The sequence below is a fragment of the Anoplolepis gracilipes genome, chromosome 6 (assembly GCF_047496725.1).
Source record: "Anoplolepis gracilipes chromosome 6, ASM4749672v1, whole genome shotgun sequence".
NCBI classification, from domain to species: Eukaryota; Metazoa; Arthropoda; class Insecta; order Hymenoptera; family Formicidae; genus Anoplolepis; species Anoplolepis gracilipes.
Genome location: NC_132975.1, coordinates 15,755,314 through 15,770,340, shown reverse-complemented (window position 1 = coordinate 15,770,340; position 15,027 = coordinate 15,755,314). Strand labels below are relative to the sequence as shown.

Below are 15,027 nucleotides of genomic sequence, written 5' to 3'. Positions count from 1 at the left end.
GAGCATTTTAAAATTCTTTCGCAAATGCCGATAAAAATAAATTTCTAGAAAGAAAGCGAATAAAAATTGAGCGTTAAGGATACGAGCGGCACATCCTTACGAATCTTTGATGAGCGATCTCTTAGTAAAATATATTTTACCCTCTTAATCGCTAAATTCAGATCGCGTTTAGTTTTTTTTTTTTTTTTTTTTTTTTTATATCTTTGATTCAATATCATTTATTCGATAGAACAAAGTCTCTTGTAATACAATTACGGCCTTTTTATGCGATCGACGATGGATGACTATTAAAAAAAGACGCCAAAAAACGATCACGCGTGAATATATGCTACAAAATAAATGTTTCTTCATCAGCGAAGCTTATATTTTTTTGTTGCCTTTCTTCACACGATTTACAGCTAATGTAACGTATGTACATACAACACTAATGATCCAAAGATAGCTTTTCTACTCGGCTCACACTCGTCGCATCTTGTTAAATTATTTATTTTTATATTTAATTTGTATTTATATGTATACAAGTGTTTGTATTTATATTTATATTTATATTTATATATATATATGTATATATAATCATCTCAATTATTATATAAACTATTAAAATTATAATACAGCCAGAGAGGACTTAGCGTAATGATCATTATAGACATTGGCTGTAAGCTAGCCATTCCGTTCGGCTTATCGTCGAGATATACTCGTGCACATGGCTGAGACCGTACAGTTATATACCTGATAACGTTGCGAATGAAACAGCCTATGTGCTGATAAATAAGGGAGATATACAATAAGTTTCATCAATTAACCGCATGTGTGTGTGTTGTGTGTGTGTGTGTATGCGTGTACTGAGAGGCATACATACTTCATAAACTTCATACATATGTATAGATACATGCATACATACATACATACATAGATGCATACGTAAATCATTCGCTGTAAATCAGTCACGCGTGCCTATAGCGCGCGTGTGTGTGTGTGTGTATTTCTATGTTATAGCGTAAATTTCGAAAAGAAGCGATCGGTAATTAAGCTCGGGACCCGATAATTTAATCGTTTAATCGGGCAGAGCAGCACTTGGGAGCCTTCGTACAATTCGCATTTCAAGTATTTCTGTCCTTATCGTTCTACTTCCATGATGAAACTGCACTGTATTACAGCTCGAGAAAATATTCTATCTAACGAGCTCAAACTTTGCGTGAGCATGTGTAATGGCGTGGCTTTTGCAATAACAACACTGGCCAAAAACTTGGAAGCATCATGGCTGTCGATTTATATTATATAAAATTAATAGCAGCGATCAAATTATCGCTGCGCTTTCATATCCGAAATCATTGCATAAATCATTTAATGTACAATATCTATATTCATCGTTAATTCGGACAATACTGTCGGTATTTTTATATATTTCCATTTCGAATATTTCAGATACGTACTGCATCGAACGAGAAATATACAGCGAGGGAAATATTATGATATAATTCCAAGGGCATACTCTCTTTAAAATTATATATATATATATATATATATAATTATATATAATTAAATTGGAGAGTTTTTTGATACTTGTAAATGCCCATTTTCCGTTTATTTTCATAAAAACAAGTTGCATAATAAAATAAAAATATTATTGTGTCTTGATTTACACCAATGCATATAGAATACTCAATTTTATTCCTCGCTGTACATTTCTGTATATTGCGTAATGTTTATGTAAATACTTTCAGCAATGGATCAAATGATGAAATATGCAAATTTTCATCTACGTGTAATAGCACGACTAATTCCGAAAAAACTCAAGATTTAGTTTCTAGAAAATTAGATTCGTATTCGTCTAAAAATAAATCGAGAGTACTGGATATATTATAAAAGTAGAATATTGAGCTTGATTACCCCCCCCCCCCTCCTTCCCCGATAATGGTGATAGTACTTCTTCACAAATTTTTTTTCTACAATCATAATATTGCTATCTTAGTTTTAGGCTGATGTAGTAAAATATTCGCTCAGTTTTATCGATGCTCACTTCAGCTCGATTCTTCATAAATTCGTACATACAGCCGATTTATGCAAAATTTAAATATGCAATTAATCGGATTGAAAAATTTATGAGTAGTAGTTATTTACATTAATCAATTATTTCGCAAAATCTTGAAACAAAAAGAAATAACATACAAATGCATATATATATATATATAAATATATATAAAAGCATTGGATTAAATGCGCCTAATTGTACTCGGAAAGAAAAGAATAAATGAATGCTGCACAGAGGAAGGTAGAAAGACATGGGAGAATCAAAAAAATAACAAATGTGATGTTATGACATGCAAGTATGCAATTGCATATTATACACATCAGAGTGCCAGCAACTTCGGAAGAATTAATCTCGCTACACCATATCCTATAACAATCCCATTATCACGTCAACGTTATTTTATAAGTATTCAAGTCTCCACCACAAGCGGTCATGACTTGTACAATCTCGACTATCGTCACTTGAATGATCCAAAACTTGTACGCACTGTATATACGTGTGTGACGAGTCTCGTATCATTATCGAATATAATTTATATAATCAACTAAAATATGTTTGGACATCGTGACCAATCACCTTTACTCTTACAATCCCAATATTCGCCATTATAAACGTAACAACGGCTATCTGTGAACGGATCCTGTTTCTTTCTGAACCACAGCGGTTCGTACGCCTCATAAGGTAAGCCTGTGGAAGAACAAATAATTTCCAAGTAAACGAAAATGCTCAGTATTTTTAAAATTTGACAATATATATATATATATATATATATAAATCTACCTTGTGCAGCAGCCTTTTCGGCATCGTGCTCGCGAGTTCGTCTCGACGCTCTTTGTTTTTCTTCCAAACGCAATTTCTCGGCATTAGCTTCATCCCACCGTCCTTCTTCCATTAATCGTTGATCGGGCCTCAGCCGAGAATCCGTCGGAGCTATACCCTCTTCCGGTTCGTTCAATTGACATGCTAATTCCGTGAATGAATAATATTTCTCACAGTCATCACTGTAAAATTAAATTAATATGTTAAAAATATCTACATCTCGTATGCATTAAAAATATTACTATATTAAATATACATATAATAAAGAGCTTTCTCTCGATTAATCTTCTTCAAAACCAATATTTTTATGTATTTTATATTGAAAATTACTTTACATTCGGAATAATTTTTGTTATATTATGATAAACTGTATTCTATTTACTATTATAATTTTAGTAAGAGGTTGAATCGCTGTGTTTAAATAAAAATTTATATATGTATATCAAAAGAAAAAGAATGATATTTTTTCAAACGACAATTTTTCAGTTTCTATACAAATCATAACTATTGGAGTGGTATACTTACGTAGGCATACGTCGTTTCCACGCCAATATGTAAGGACCCGTCTTGTAGACTGGATTATCAGGTGTACCAGACGTACTGATTACCGGTGCAATTTCTATTTTCGAGTCCCATGTACCCTGTACTACCCACTTGACTTCCTTGTTAGAATTCATTACTACTCCCTTCACCTTACGCTGACTGTCTCGCGAAAAGTACGAGTACGGTATGTACTTCAAATGGCACTTGATACCCTCCTTGTGATTTACGATATCCATATCACCGCTTTGATCGACCCATAGTTTTCCAACTATAATATTATGTACTGTAGTAGTAACTTTACGCCATGTATAGTGCTGCTGCCCACTGTTGAATTCCAAATGAGCAGTACCCAAAGGAATCACCTGATTGGAAAAACCAATTTTCTAAATGACTGTATTAAAAAAAAAGATAATAGTTGCGCAATAGTTGAATTATTGCCTGTACAAGTGTATGTGTAGTAATTGATGTATATTTCTAAATTGATTTTTAATCTGTCATATACATTTTCTAAAAGCCAATCTCTCAACTTATTTTTCTTAAGATGTATTTACACCGTAGTATATTGAGATGACATCAAAATCGCACATATAAATATATATATGTGCAAGATGCTAGAGCCTAAGACTCTGCAAATTTAGAATTAATTCGTTCCCCGAGTCACGTTATTATAGAAAATCAATAAACTTTGTTATAAATTTTATCATATTAAAGAAAGCATATCAAACACATATATCGATAAAAGAACAAAAATCATTTTAAACTGCTTTTGTTGATAACATAATTAAAAATTTTACAATATTTTTTCAAACATTATATGTATACACGTAGAAAATATTTATATAACCTATGTATACTAATTTGACAAATTAGTTTGTATAATGTTATATTAATATATTATTCTATAGTAAATAATCTATCTCTCACTACACGTTTATCAAGTATACTCATTTTTATTTTTATTTTTATATATTTGTCCAGATTTATGTAGATACTGTGGACTTTTGAAAAAATATCTTATACTTTTCAAAAAATGTTACGCTTGGAATTTCAGAAAATATGTAAATACAGTGCTGTACATTCTGCGATAAATAAATAAAATATTGTACCTGCAGGTATTTTCCGCGAAACTTGGAGGCCATTGTAAACTCTTGCCAACACCGCCATTTCTTTCCTTCGCAATGTTGAGCTACCATAGGCGGATGATGGGATACTTGTTCCGAAATTGCCCGCCATCCAAGGTCATCTGTACGATCGCACTCGTAAGTTTCACCCAAAAGAGGATTGAAAGGCTTTCCCGTTCTAGCAGCGGTTGTAGAGTAACTAGATATAGTAAACGCAGCTACATAAGCCATCTGTTCATAGCTATCTGTACATTCCGCAGCCCTATTTAAAAGAACATTTTGTTATTTTCACACAATTTTCATATTTTTTGTTAAAAATACAAACATACAACAAAAGATATTGTACCTATCAAGAATATCTGCGTATTCATAGTCTTCTGTCAACCGTTGAAGCATACTAAGTGGTTCGGAGAAATTGACTGGCATAGGAATTTTTGACAAATCTTTGCCAATACAGTTTTTCATGATACTCCATAGATTCAAGGGATAATTTGGTTTATCAGGTACCTTAATCCTTCGCTTCCTTTTGGAAACAGTGGTCACCCTGGTGCCGCTGCCGCCATTGTTGGTTTGCCAAATCTATAGCACGGGAAAAAAAAATGTTTACATCCTTTTGCAAATATTTAAAAAAAATGATGAAAAAAAAAGAAAAAAGTAAAATTCGCTTACATTGTCCAGGTCGTCTGTGGTGGTTGTGACGGGTGAAGGAGTCTGTGCTGCTGTAGAATCGGTCACAATGAGAAACGACTCTGCGCCAGTAGAATCGGAAACGGGCAAAGGTGTCGGATCTCCTTCTGAACTGGAGCCATCGTCGCTACCCTGGGAATCGGTGCGATCTCTCGTATGGGAAATCGAATTACTTGTGGCGACTCCAGGTATGGTTAAAGTGAAAGTATCTGACTCTTGCGCGTCATAAAACTCAGCATTATCCTCCTCATCCTCCGACGGGGATGTCGTAATTGCAGGATCTGTAAAGTGAACATTTTTTCGTGTGTCACGCGTGGAACGCATTTCATGGAAATTGCAAACCGAAGGAGAGGGCAGAAGCAAAAAAACTGAACACAGACCGAGAACATCTGAGAGGTCATCTAATCGTTTCCGAAAGTTTAGATAAGCATTTAGATAAGAAATGAATGCGGTGATCCGTATCGCACGACGACGCCATCGATAAGATTGGGAAACGCCAGGTAATCGTGTAAATTATAACGTGACACGCATTAATGACACACGCGTACGCGGCCGTTTTCTCCTCCACTCGATCGAGATCTTATCGGTAATAAAAAATCGATATAATATTCCGCGAAACTCACGGGACACGAGACATCAGAGTCCTAGTTCCTGCTCCGATTTCTCCCGTCTGTCCTCGTTCTCGTACAGTCTTCTTTCAAATTTAAAGCCAATTTGCCTTTGTTTTTTACCGTGCGTTTCAACTCCACAAAATCGAGAATCCGCAATGCTTGATTGTAAGATTAATAAGAGAATCGCGGTGTAAATTGTGGATTACAAAAACCTACTGTATACACACACATTACATCTATTCCGTTTAGCTACACTTTTATGTTGCTACTCGCTCTGTTGCTACTTTTCTCTCTCTCTCTCTTTTTCGGATATATCTAAGCATGTATGTATAAACATATACATCCGCGCTTACAATTGCATTCATTTCAAGTACAGAAAGTATAACATGGTACAGATAAAAAGAACACTTCTAAAGAGAGAGAGAGAGAGCGAGGAATAAACGTATAGGAGTGTAGGACATAGTTTGACACATCCTGTTGAACACGATTGTCCACGTACGTACGTCTGGAGATGACGAGATCATCAATTTTGATGAGAAACAAATGAAAGCAAATCCTGTCACTTTTTGCGAACACTTGAGGGGAACATGTGAATCTTTGAATGAAAACGCACCACTTTTTAGACTCGTCCGCCGCTTATTGTTTTGACAACCTCGTCTGATTCTGTTTTTTTCTTCACGCAGCTCGTAGAGAGGAGGAGCGGGAGGGGGCAGGGGGCAGGCGGCAGGCGGGGGGGATTGGTCCCGAATTCTCCGGAAACGAGTTTCGGAGAAAACCCGTATCGAATATCAAAGGTCGTCTGGGTAAGCGTCAAATTCGAAAGAAGCCCGAAAAACACTGTCCGTGACGCGTAGAAATATATATTATCATACACGAGTACGCGCGAAAATGTACACTTTTTTGTTCTATATACATATATATATATATATGTACGTATAGATAGATATATATATATATATATATATATATATGCCGTAATGTGTGTTATACAGATCCTGAGTACGTAGCACACCACGGATGATGACGTAAACCGCGCGATGCGATAACGTGTTGCATCGGTGTGTACCTTGCCAGAGCCATCTAGCGTAGATGCGAGCAAATAAAATAAAGGCGCTAAGATTTGAAAATATTTCACATCTCTCTACCAGAAACTTTACCAACGGATGTGAATTTTGTGCTAAACGCAAGATGCGAAATTTAAAAATACCTATTCAGATGTATTTTATTTTGGAAGAATATTAGTTTGAAATTTATAATTGCCGGAATATTTAATATTGCTAAAATACTTTTTTATAGTAACGACGAGAGATATTCTGTCTGTCATCGACTTGTAGCGAATTCGGTCATCCGCACTACACCACACTAGTGTATATTAAAAGCTGCTATATATGAAGTATGTATGTAAGTATATAACGACGTAATATATAAACACTTTGTTGATGAATGTATGTTTTACTAAAAAAATGGCGAACAAATATATCATGATTGAATTTTAATTATTTAAAATGTTTATATGATTCTTTTTTATTTAAATATCTTCATGTATAAGTAGCCTTTAGTATGCGCTAGGACGGTGTAGTGCGGATGATCGAATTTGCTATTAATTTGAAAAATTCATATCGCGCAAGGCGCATTAATATTTATAAATAAAATTTCAACAACTTGAAGAAAAGTTTTGTCGCACACTTTTTAAAGCGTAGGGTGTCTTAAACTGTCAAATAGTAATACGTAATGAATAATTAAGAAATATCGAAAACTACGGTATGTACTACGATATGGGAATGAACGTGCTACGAAACGAAGAATGCAGATGTAAAATTATTTACGTGAAGGTCTGTGTCCTCCCTGCAATTGTCGCTGAAGGAATCGCATGTTGTGCCGCTTCCTCCAAATGAGAATGTTGCCTAGCTAATTGTTCGACCATCTTCTCTATCCGCACCTTCTGATCGCGTTCATGCTGCAGCATCTTTTTCCATTTAGGCTCCTGTTGCTGGGCTAGTTGCAAGTAATCGTTACTTGTCTGCAACAATGTATACAATTTACTTTTAGTGAGATTCTATTGTTAGACTACATCAGTATTATATCAGTATTATAGATATGCCAAGGATCTAATCTTGCGAATAGAATTAAAGCTGATTTTAATTGACATAAAAATGAAAATTGTATTGCGCGCAAATTTTGTGTTAAATTGAATTTCTAACTAATCTTTGAACGCGTTAATCACAGGAGTGAATTGCTAAACACATCTCAAGAAATGTCTTTTCCTCGTTGCTCTCATTATATTATCTATTAAGAATGAATCATTCGATCAGTCATGTATATCTCATTACTATAACATTTACAAACGGTACAAAAGTATCTAAAGATACTTTATGAATTCTATAATTTATTTAGCAAATCCTGATGTAGGTTTTTCAAAGCTGATCTCTCCTGAATGTGCGCCTTAGACTTTTTTATTTGAGAATTTGTTAAAAATTTTATATATATTGTATAATGTTGAATTAAAAAATTATTGCAATCATAAATGCACCAATTTTATTTAATTACACTCAATCACAATTAATATATCTTGTTAAAAAGAAATAAACTTCAAAGAATATAAAATGGATTTTTAAATTGTAAAACTAAAACAGGATAAGGCCTGTTGCAAATTTTTCTCTCTCGTAATATTTTTAAATAAATTCATGACGTTAGACACGATAACATTTCACAGATATTTTGTGTGTGTTTTTCAATATATTTAAAAATTAAATATTTAAATTTATAAGAAAGATTGTTGAAACTTACGCTTATCATAGCATTTGCCGCAATCCGGAAAAGCGTAGCTCGCTCGCTGACGGTCTTGAATTTTGCCGCCAATTCGGGGGACGGAGGCTCTAACGTTTCCAAATCGGATAAAGCTCGCTGAAGGGCAGTTCCCTGCTTGAATATTAAATCGTTGCACGCTTGCAGATCGTCCAATCGTCGCGTTAGATCCTTAATCACAGACGCAGTTTCTACGTTTTGATTGTCGTTATCTTGATATTCTTCCTCCTCTTCTTCTAAAAGAGATTTCGCATAAAGTATCAAAGTTCGAGAAGATGAAAACGATAGATAATGCGTAGACTTGTAGATACAGTGTATTGATATTAGAATGTTCCTTATAACGTTGGGGGATATTCGTACAAGATATGACTCGGATTAAAAAATCTCAAACAGATTATAATATTGATGATTATTTAATTTAAATTGAAATGCATCAATTATCAATGTAAATTTAGATTTAGAATATTTATATATTTTTCGCATATTTTCTCAATCTTACACTTAGATATTTTATAAATAAACGCGCGATATGGAAAAGATGTGTTAAAAAAAGCACATTACTAGAATGTACTAACAATAAGAAGCAAATACAAACCAGATTCCATTGCTTGGATGGCTTTGGCTTTTGCCAGTTCGAGGGCTGTAACCCATTGCTGCCGCTCCACTTCGGTCGACGCCTTGATGTGGAAGGTTTGCGTGCCACCGTTGCTGACGACAAAGGTACAGGCGTCCACTGTATGTATTAAGGCCCCATGTAAGGAAATCGTGCCGCGACAGGTGTGGGACATCTCCGCGGGGTTTCTAAAATAAGAAAAATAGAAACAGTCTCGAGTACTCACATTCCTTTGGAATCACCTCACAGCCGAATGACACAGAACAAGACAGACGTGAGTTTATAATTGCATTAGACTCGAGACTCTTGTTCTTGAAGTATTTTTTTTTTTTTTTTTTTTTTTTACTAAAAAATTGACACGTCAACGTAACAACTGTCTGCGTTAATCTGTGACACCGCATCTGACTCGCCGGGAAAAAGAGAAGGAGAAACAGAGCAAGAGGGCAGTTTAAGGGCAGTTGGACAAATTAAAAGATATGGGTTTATTAGCGTAATCGCTGATTATGAGAATACACTCGTTAGAAGCGATCCCATTACCGTCCCGCAACGATCCGGCTCCTTGTCTACGTCTACATAAATAAAATAGACTTAAATTCAAATAGTCCAACAATCCGTATGAATTATTTCGTCGTAACAATCTAAACGAAACAATCTAAAGAACGGAGTAGGAGCTCTCAATCGGATCATGCACGTGAGGTCACTCGGGTTAATCAAACAGGCAACAATCACGGTTCTGCGTGGAAAAAAGGAACAAGTCATGCTAATTCAATTGAAACAATCGTCTGTAGGAAGTCTTTGAAGTAGATCGTCAAAATTTTTCAAGTACTTTATATACAGCTTGAGGGTGAAAATAAAAGATGATTATAAATCTAAAAATATCTTTCTTTTTCAATTAATTAAATTAATTTTTGTCGATGGCAAGGTTTTGCAAAAACTGCATGGCTGGTAAATTTAGTAATGTAAATATTTCATTTTTATTCTTATTAATAATATTACAAGATATATAAGAGCGTACGCTAATTTATTAATAAATCTTTAAATAAATCTGTTACTCTATTTTTGTCAATACTTTATTCTCTAAGCTTGTGCATCTCACTTTCATTGCGGAAAAAAAAAAATTATTTTCAACAATTCCTTAAAAAAAAAAAAAAAAAAAAAAAAAAAGGAGGAGCAAAAGATGGAATTTGTTTTTTTCAAAAGTAAATTTCTTTCAATCTTTGGAAATTCTTGCAAAACTCTGCGGTAGATGTTAAGTTATTTGTAGCTCGGAAAGAATGCGGATCTATGATTACATAATTTTCTTTTCCATCCTTGAATAAAGATCCATGAATAAAATCCACTGTCAAAATTTGTCGATCTATTTCAAATACGCTAGATAATTGATGAAAACGAATTGTATTGATATGTTACTATAGAATAATAAACATTGTATCGTAAATGAGTTATCTCAAAATATTATGTAAAACGTGTTAAAAAAATTAGGAGAATACAAGGACTAACTGGGAGAAAAAGAAATATTCTTGAAGAGAGATAAATGTATTTGAAGAGAGAAATATACTGATGAGAGAGATGAACGAGAAGGAAGGAATAAACTATATTATCTAACAAAAGGATTACAAAATCTTTCGTCTGAATTGTACTCGGAAGGAAAGAGATAATCGATAGATAATTTTTATCGGTTGATACACAACTTTCGAGCGTTTGCTCGAAAATAAATAAAACTATCTAATCTAGAGACTTTATTATAGCAATTACTTTGTCGGTCCGATAATAATCGTTATATATACTACTCAGAGAGAGACCACTGCGTGAACAAAAGTAACGAAACGGAGATTTGATCGGAATGAACGGCAGACTAACATAAAAAAGCGGCACGTTTCATTGCACGTGGCGTTGTAATACGCACACACACGCACGCACGCATATACCTACACAGAGAGAAAGAATGAAAGAAAACTGAAAGAAAGGCATGACAATAACAAGAGGCTACGTTTAGCATATATGAGAAGAGGAACATTTAATTTTTCCAGATTACATATAAATTTATCGCTCACATGTTACAAATAGATACAGAGAGAAAGCGGATGATTACAAATGGATGGGACAAGTTACAAAATTGCATTTAAATATATAGAGTTGAATGTAATAGAGTGTGAGTATGTGTGTGTGTGTGTGTGCGTGTGTGTGTACGTGATGGCTGGGTGTTTGTGTATAACAAATAATTGAGTAACAAAAATGAAAATTGGAAACTTCAATGTTCTTAGCCGTGTTTAATTACAGATTCTGCTAACAATAAGAGGAAAGTCGGGATATTTCGGCGATTTCGTACACATCGTTATTTCTCTCTCTCTCTCTCTCTCTCTCCTTTTTTTATTTATTTTTTTTTTTTTTACTTACTCGGAGGCTCTGCCAGTCCTCCGCTTGCGTCGCGTTGATATCTTTGGCCCCCCTGTCGGTTCAGCCCTAAACAATCCATAAAACAAATAGACCCCGTTGATATCGTGTAATATTGCAAAGCGTATTATTTGAAATTTTCTTTTCTTTTTTTTTTCTTGCCTAGACGAAAAAGCGTAGCATTTTTTTTTTTTTTTTCTTTTACTTTTCATCACTCCTCAAATTTGCATAAATCGAAAAAGGGAATCGGTAATATCGACGGTGATAAAATTCACTCGAGTTTTGTAGCACGAGTTGCGTGATTTTGCGTGCACGCTGTGTTTGCCGTGCGAGAAGCCTTACGACAAAATCGAGAATTAATTCGTACAACAAGAAAAATTCGTAATACATTCCAGAACAATTTTCGGGAAAAGACATTGCAAACTCAAGTCACACAAACTATGCCAAGCGGAATATTAAACGAAAAATCCTAGAAAGCCGGTGCATAATCATCTGTCAAAAAACGCGGTTGCTCTACAAAAATAACATCATGGACGAGACGTTTATTTGTGCGCTCGTCTCTTGATAAAATCTCTATCGTTCGATACTTAATATTAATTTTGCAACGAAATTGCCAGAACAAAACTGACGAAAATTGTAAAAGCTGCGAATTACAAAAAGACGCCATGAGCTAGATAACGAAGCGTTTAAATAATAATTTAATGAGTAATCTCGCAAGTTGATAAAAGAAGAGAAGAAAATATAAAGATAATTAAATCTTCGATTCAGATGAACGAAATGCATGATCAAATGCGAACATCTGCACGATAGAATCGTAATTCTTTTTAAATCGTTTTTAAATTCTTTCACAAGTATATGTAATAACATAAAAATTGTAACGCAAGTGTAATATATACAGATAATTTTTGTTAATCTCAACAATCATAAATAATTCTAAACCTCTCAAGCAACTCTTTGAAATAACACCAAACAATTATCGACTACTTTATTAAGAATTTCTACGGATTTCTACATTTCGCACCATGTAAATGTAACAGCAATGTTGTATCAGTATCGTCTGGAAAGAGTTTTATCACGCTTTTATGTAATCGTCACGATACTTGACTGTTTTTCAGGAAGTATATAACGTGCGTCGTGTTTTTTGACGTTACGTTATAAATAAGATTAGAACTTAAAGGTAAAGATTGATTGAAATAATATCGAAATAAACGATAAGCAATTCAGTATTACTGAATAAATCGACTTTGAATCGTAAACGCGTTTGGAACCGATTGATTGTGAGAATCCTAAACCCCGATTATATACAATATACATGCGTGTCCAAGTTGTCATTGTAATATGTCTTATCGCAAACTCTTTGGAAGATGATAATTGAAAGAAAGGCACGGAAAATGCGATAATCAACTTTTGAAAAATAATAAGAAGCTGTTGCCCGCGCTGTTTTCTTGCCAAATTAAATGTGTCGCACAGCGATAAGAAAAAATTGCGCCAATATTCATCTCTCCGTTTTTTAATTACTCACGATTACGCCATAATTTTAATTGTCTCTATAATTCCTGATAAATACCGTTAATTAATAATCAAGTACATTGTCAGCAAACAACGCGCGCTATCGTCCATCGCGTAGACATTTGGTCAACGTCGCGTACGCGTTTTCCCAGATAGTGCTTCAACGACATATTCGATCAGCTGTTGCCAGGCTATTTTTGACCGCGGGGCGATCGAGAGAAAGAAAAAAGAAAGAAAAAAAAAAAAAATACTGTCACATATATACGCACACATAACCTAATCGCGGCCAGAGAACAGCCCCATATTGCATTTTGACGTGTCTCTAGATGTCTTTTTTTCCACGCGGCTGGGAGCTGACGTTGACTATAATCGTTGGAAATAAAAATGCAGACAGCAGGCCCAAGGCCCAAGCCGTGGCATGCGATCTCGTGAAGATCGATCGTCATAACGTTACAACGAGGGTGTCTAAAGACGAATGGAGACGCGGTCGCGCAAGTCGGAGAATTTGACAAAGGCGATAGACAGAGGTAGATAGGTAGGTAGGTAAAGGTAGATCCGATGACACGTAGGAAACTACCTGTAATACGACAGGAGGCCGTTTGACAGGACGAACCATCTCCGTTGATAACCTTTCAAGTAGTTTGTCCACTTGAAAAGCCAGCCTTTCATCTCCTGCCCGCCGTGCTGGCTCTTCGGGTCGCCCATGCTGTCCGGCTACGCGTATTAACGCTCACGTTTTTCGTCTTTTTCCTCCAAAACGATCACGACGATGCGAGCCGATGTCTGCTGATGTCTGCCTACACCACATCACCATCACCCGCGTTCTGCGAGTCCACCATTTTGATTATTCCTCGTGGAAGGGGGGAAAATCTCTTCCCTTCCCGCCGCCGCCGTCACCGTCACCGTCACCGCGTGCTGCTACCTCTGCTCTGCTACCGATACACCCTGTCCTGTGCTGTCCTGTGTCCCGTATATACACTGTACACGTACACACGGTGACGTAAAGTAATGTAAAGTCAAAGAGAATGACACGCAACCGGCGATTTTATCAAGCGATATCGATTCCGCTTGTATATCGTACAACCCGCCAAGTATCAATGTCGCGTAATATTATTTAGATTCTGTCCATGTCTTTATTCCCTCTTTTACGCAATCTGCCACAAGACACGATCTTCCCTTCACTCTGTCCTCTCTCTGACAACATGGCTTAACTAACCTTCATTACCATTGTCGCTGATGTAAGACATCCATTCTACTTTTACGCGCACTTTATACTTTTATCTATATACAGAATTGACACATGGACGATTGTACACATACACACACACACACACACATGCATGCATGCCTGAAATGTCAAACACAATAACTGTGATTCTATGGACCTTTGAATGTTTTATATTAAATGTAAATTGTTAATAAACCACGTATTTTGTGGCAAAATTTAGATGGATATATTACATGGTGTATATATATAATACCTGGACGACGACGCTGGTAGAAAACTAATGTTTCTATATTAGTTTTTTTTTCTTTTTTTTTTTTTAATCGTGTCATTAAAATATTGATCCGTGTGCTTTATAGAAAAAGATTTTTTGTAAAATATCAAAATATCGAAATGGAAATGATAGAAATATAAAGATTAATAGTTTGACGAATGAGTAAGGAATTGAGAAAAATCTTTGAAATTTATTTCCAATCTCTCTTTGAATATGGCGCCATGTTCGATTTAATAGAAAAATAGACCGCAGTCGGTATAAGAACTTAACCCATAGAATATACAAAATATATAGACGCATAATGCATGGCACTGAAAAGTCAACCAATCAGAAGATAGCAATGGCATAATACTGATTGGTTATCATTTCTTTATGCATATGTATTGTGGAAATT

At 35.1% G+C, this 15,027-nt stretch overlaps 1 protein-coding gene across 1 annotated transcript; it reads right to left on the bottom strand.

The window, feature by feature from the left end:
* Nucleotides 1-342: 342 nt before the first annotated feature.
* Osbp (oxysterol binding protein) lies at nt 343-14,467 on the bottom strand. The gene is given in 12 exon segments (XM_072894093.1): nt 343-2,719; nt 2,813-3,033; nt 3,377-3,756; nt 4,501-4,777; nt 4,862-5,094; nt 5,185-5,483; nt 7,640-7,658; nt 7,660-7,833; nt 8,601-8,854; nt 9,214-9,419; nt 11,629-11,694; nt 13,712-14,467. Coding segments are annotated over 12 exon segments (2,400 nt in total). The 5' UTR covers nt 13,840-14,467; the 3' UTR covers nt 343-2,576.
* Between the last annotated feature and the right edge of the window lie 560 nt (nt 14,468-15,027).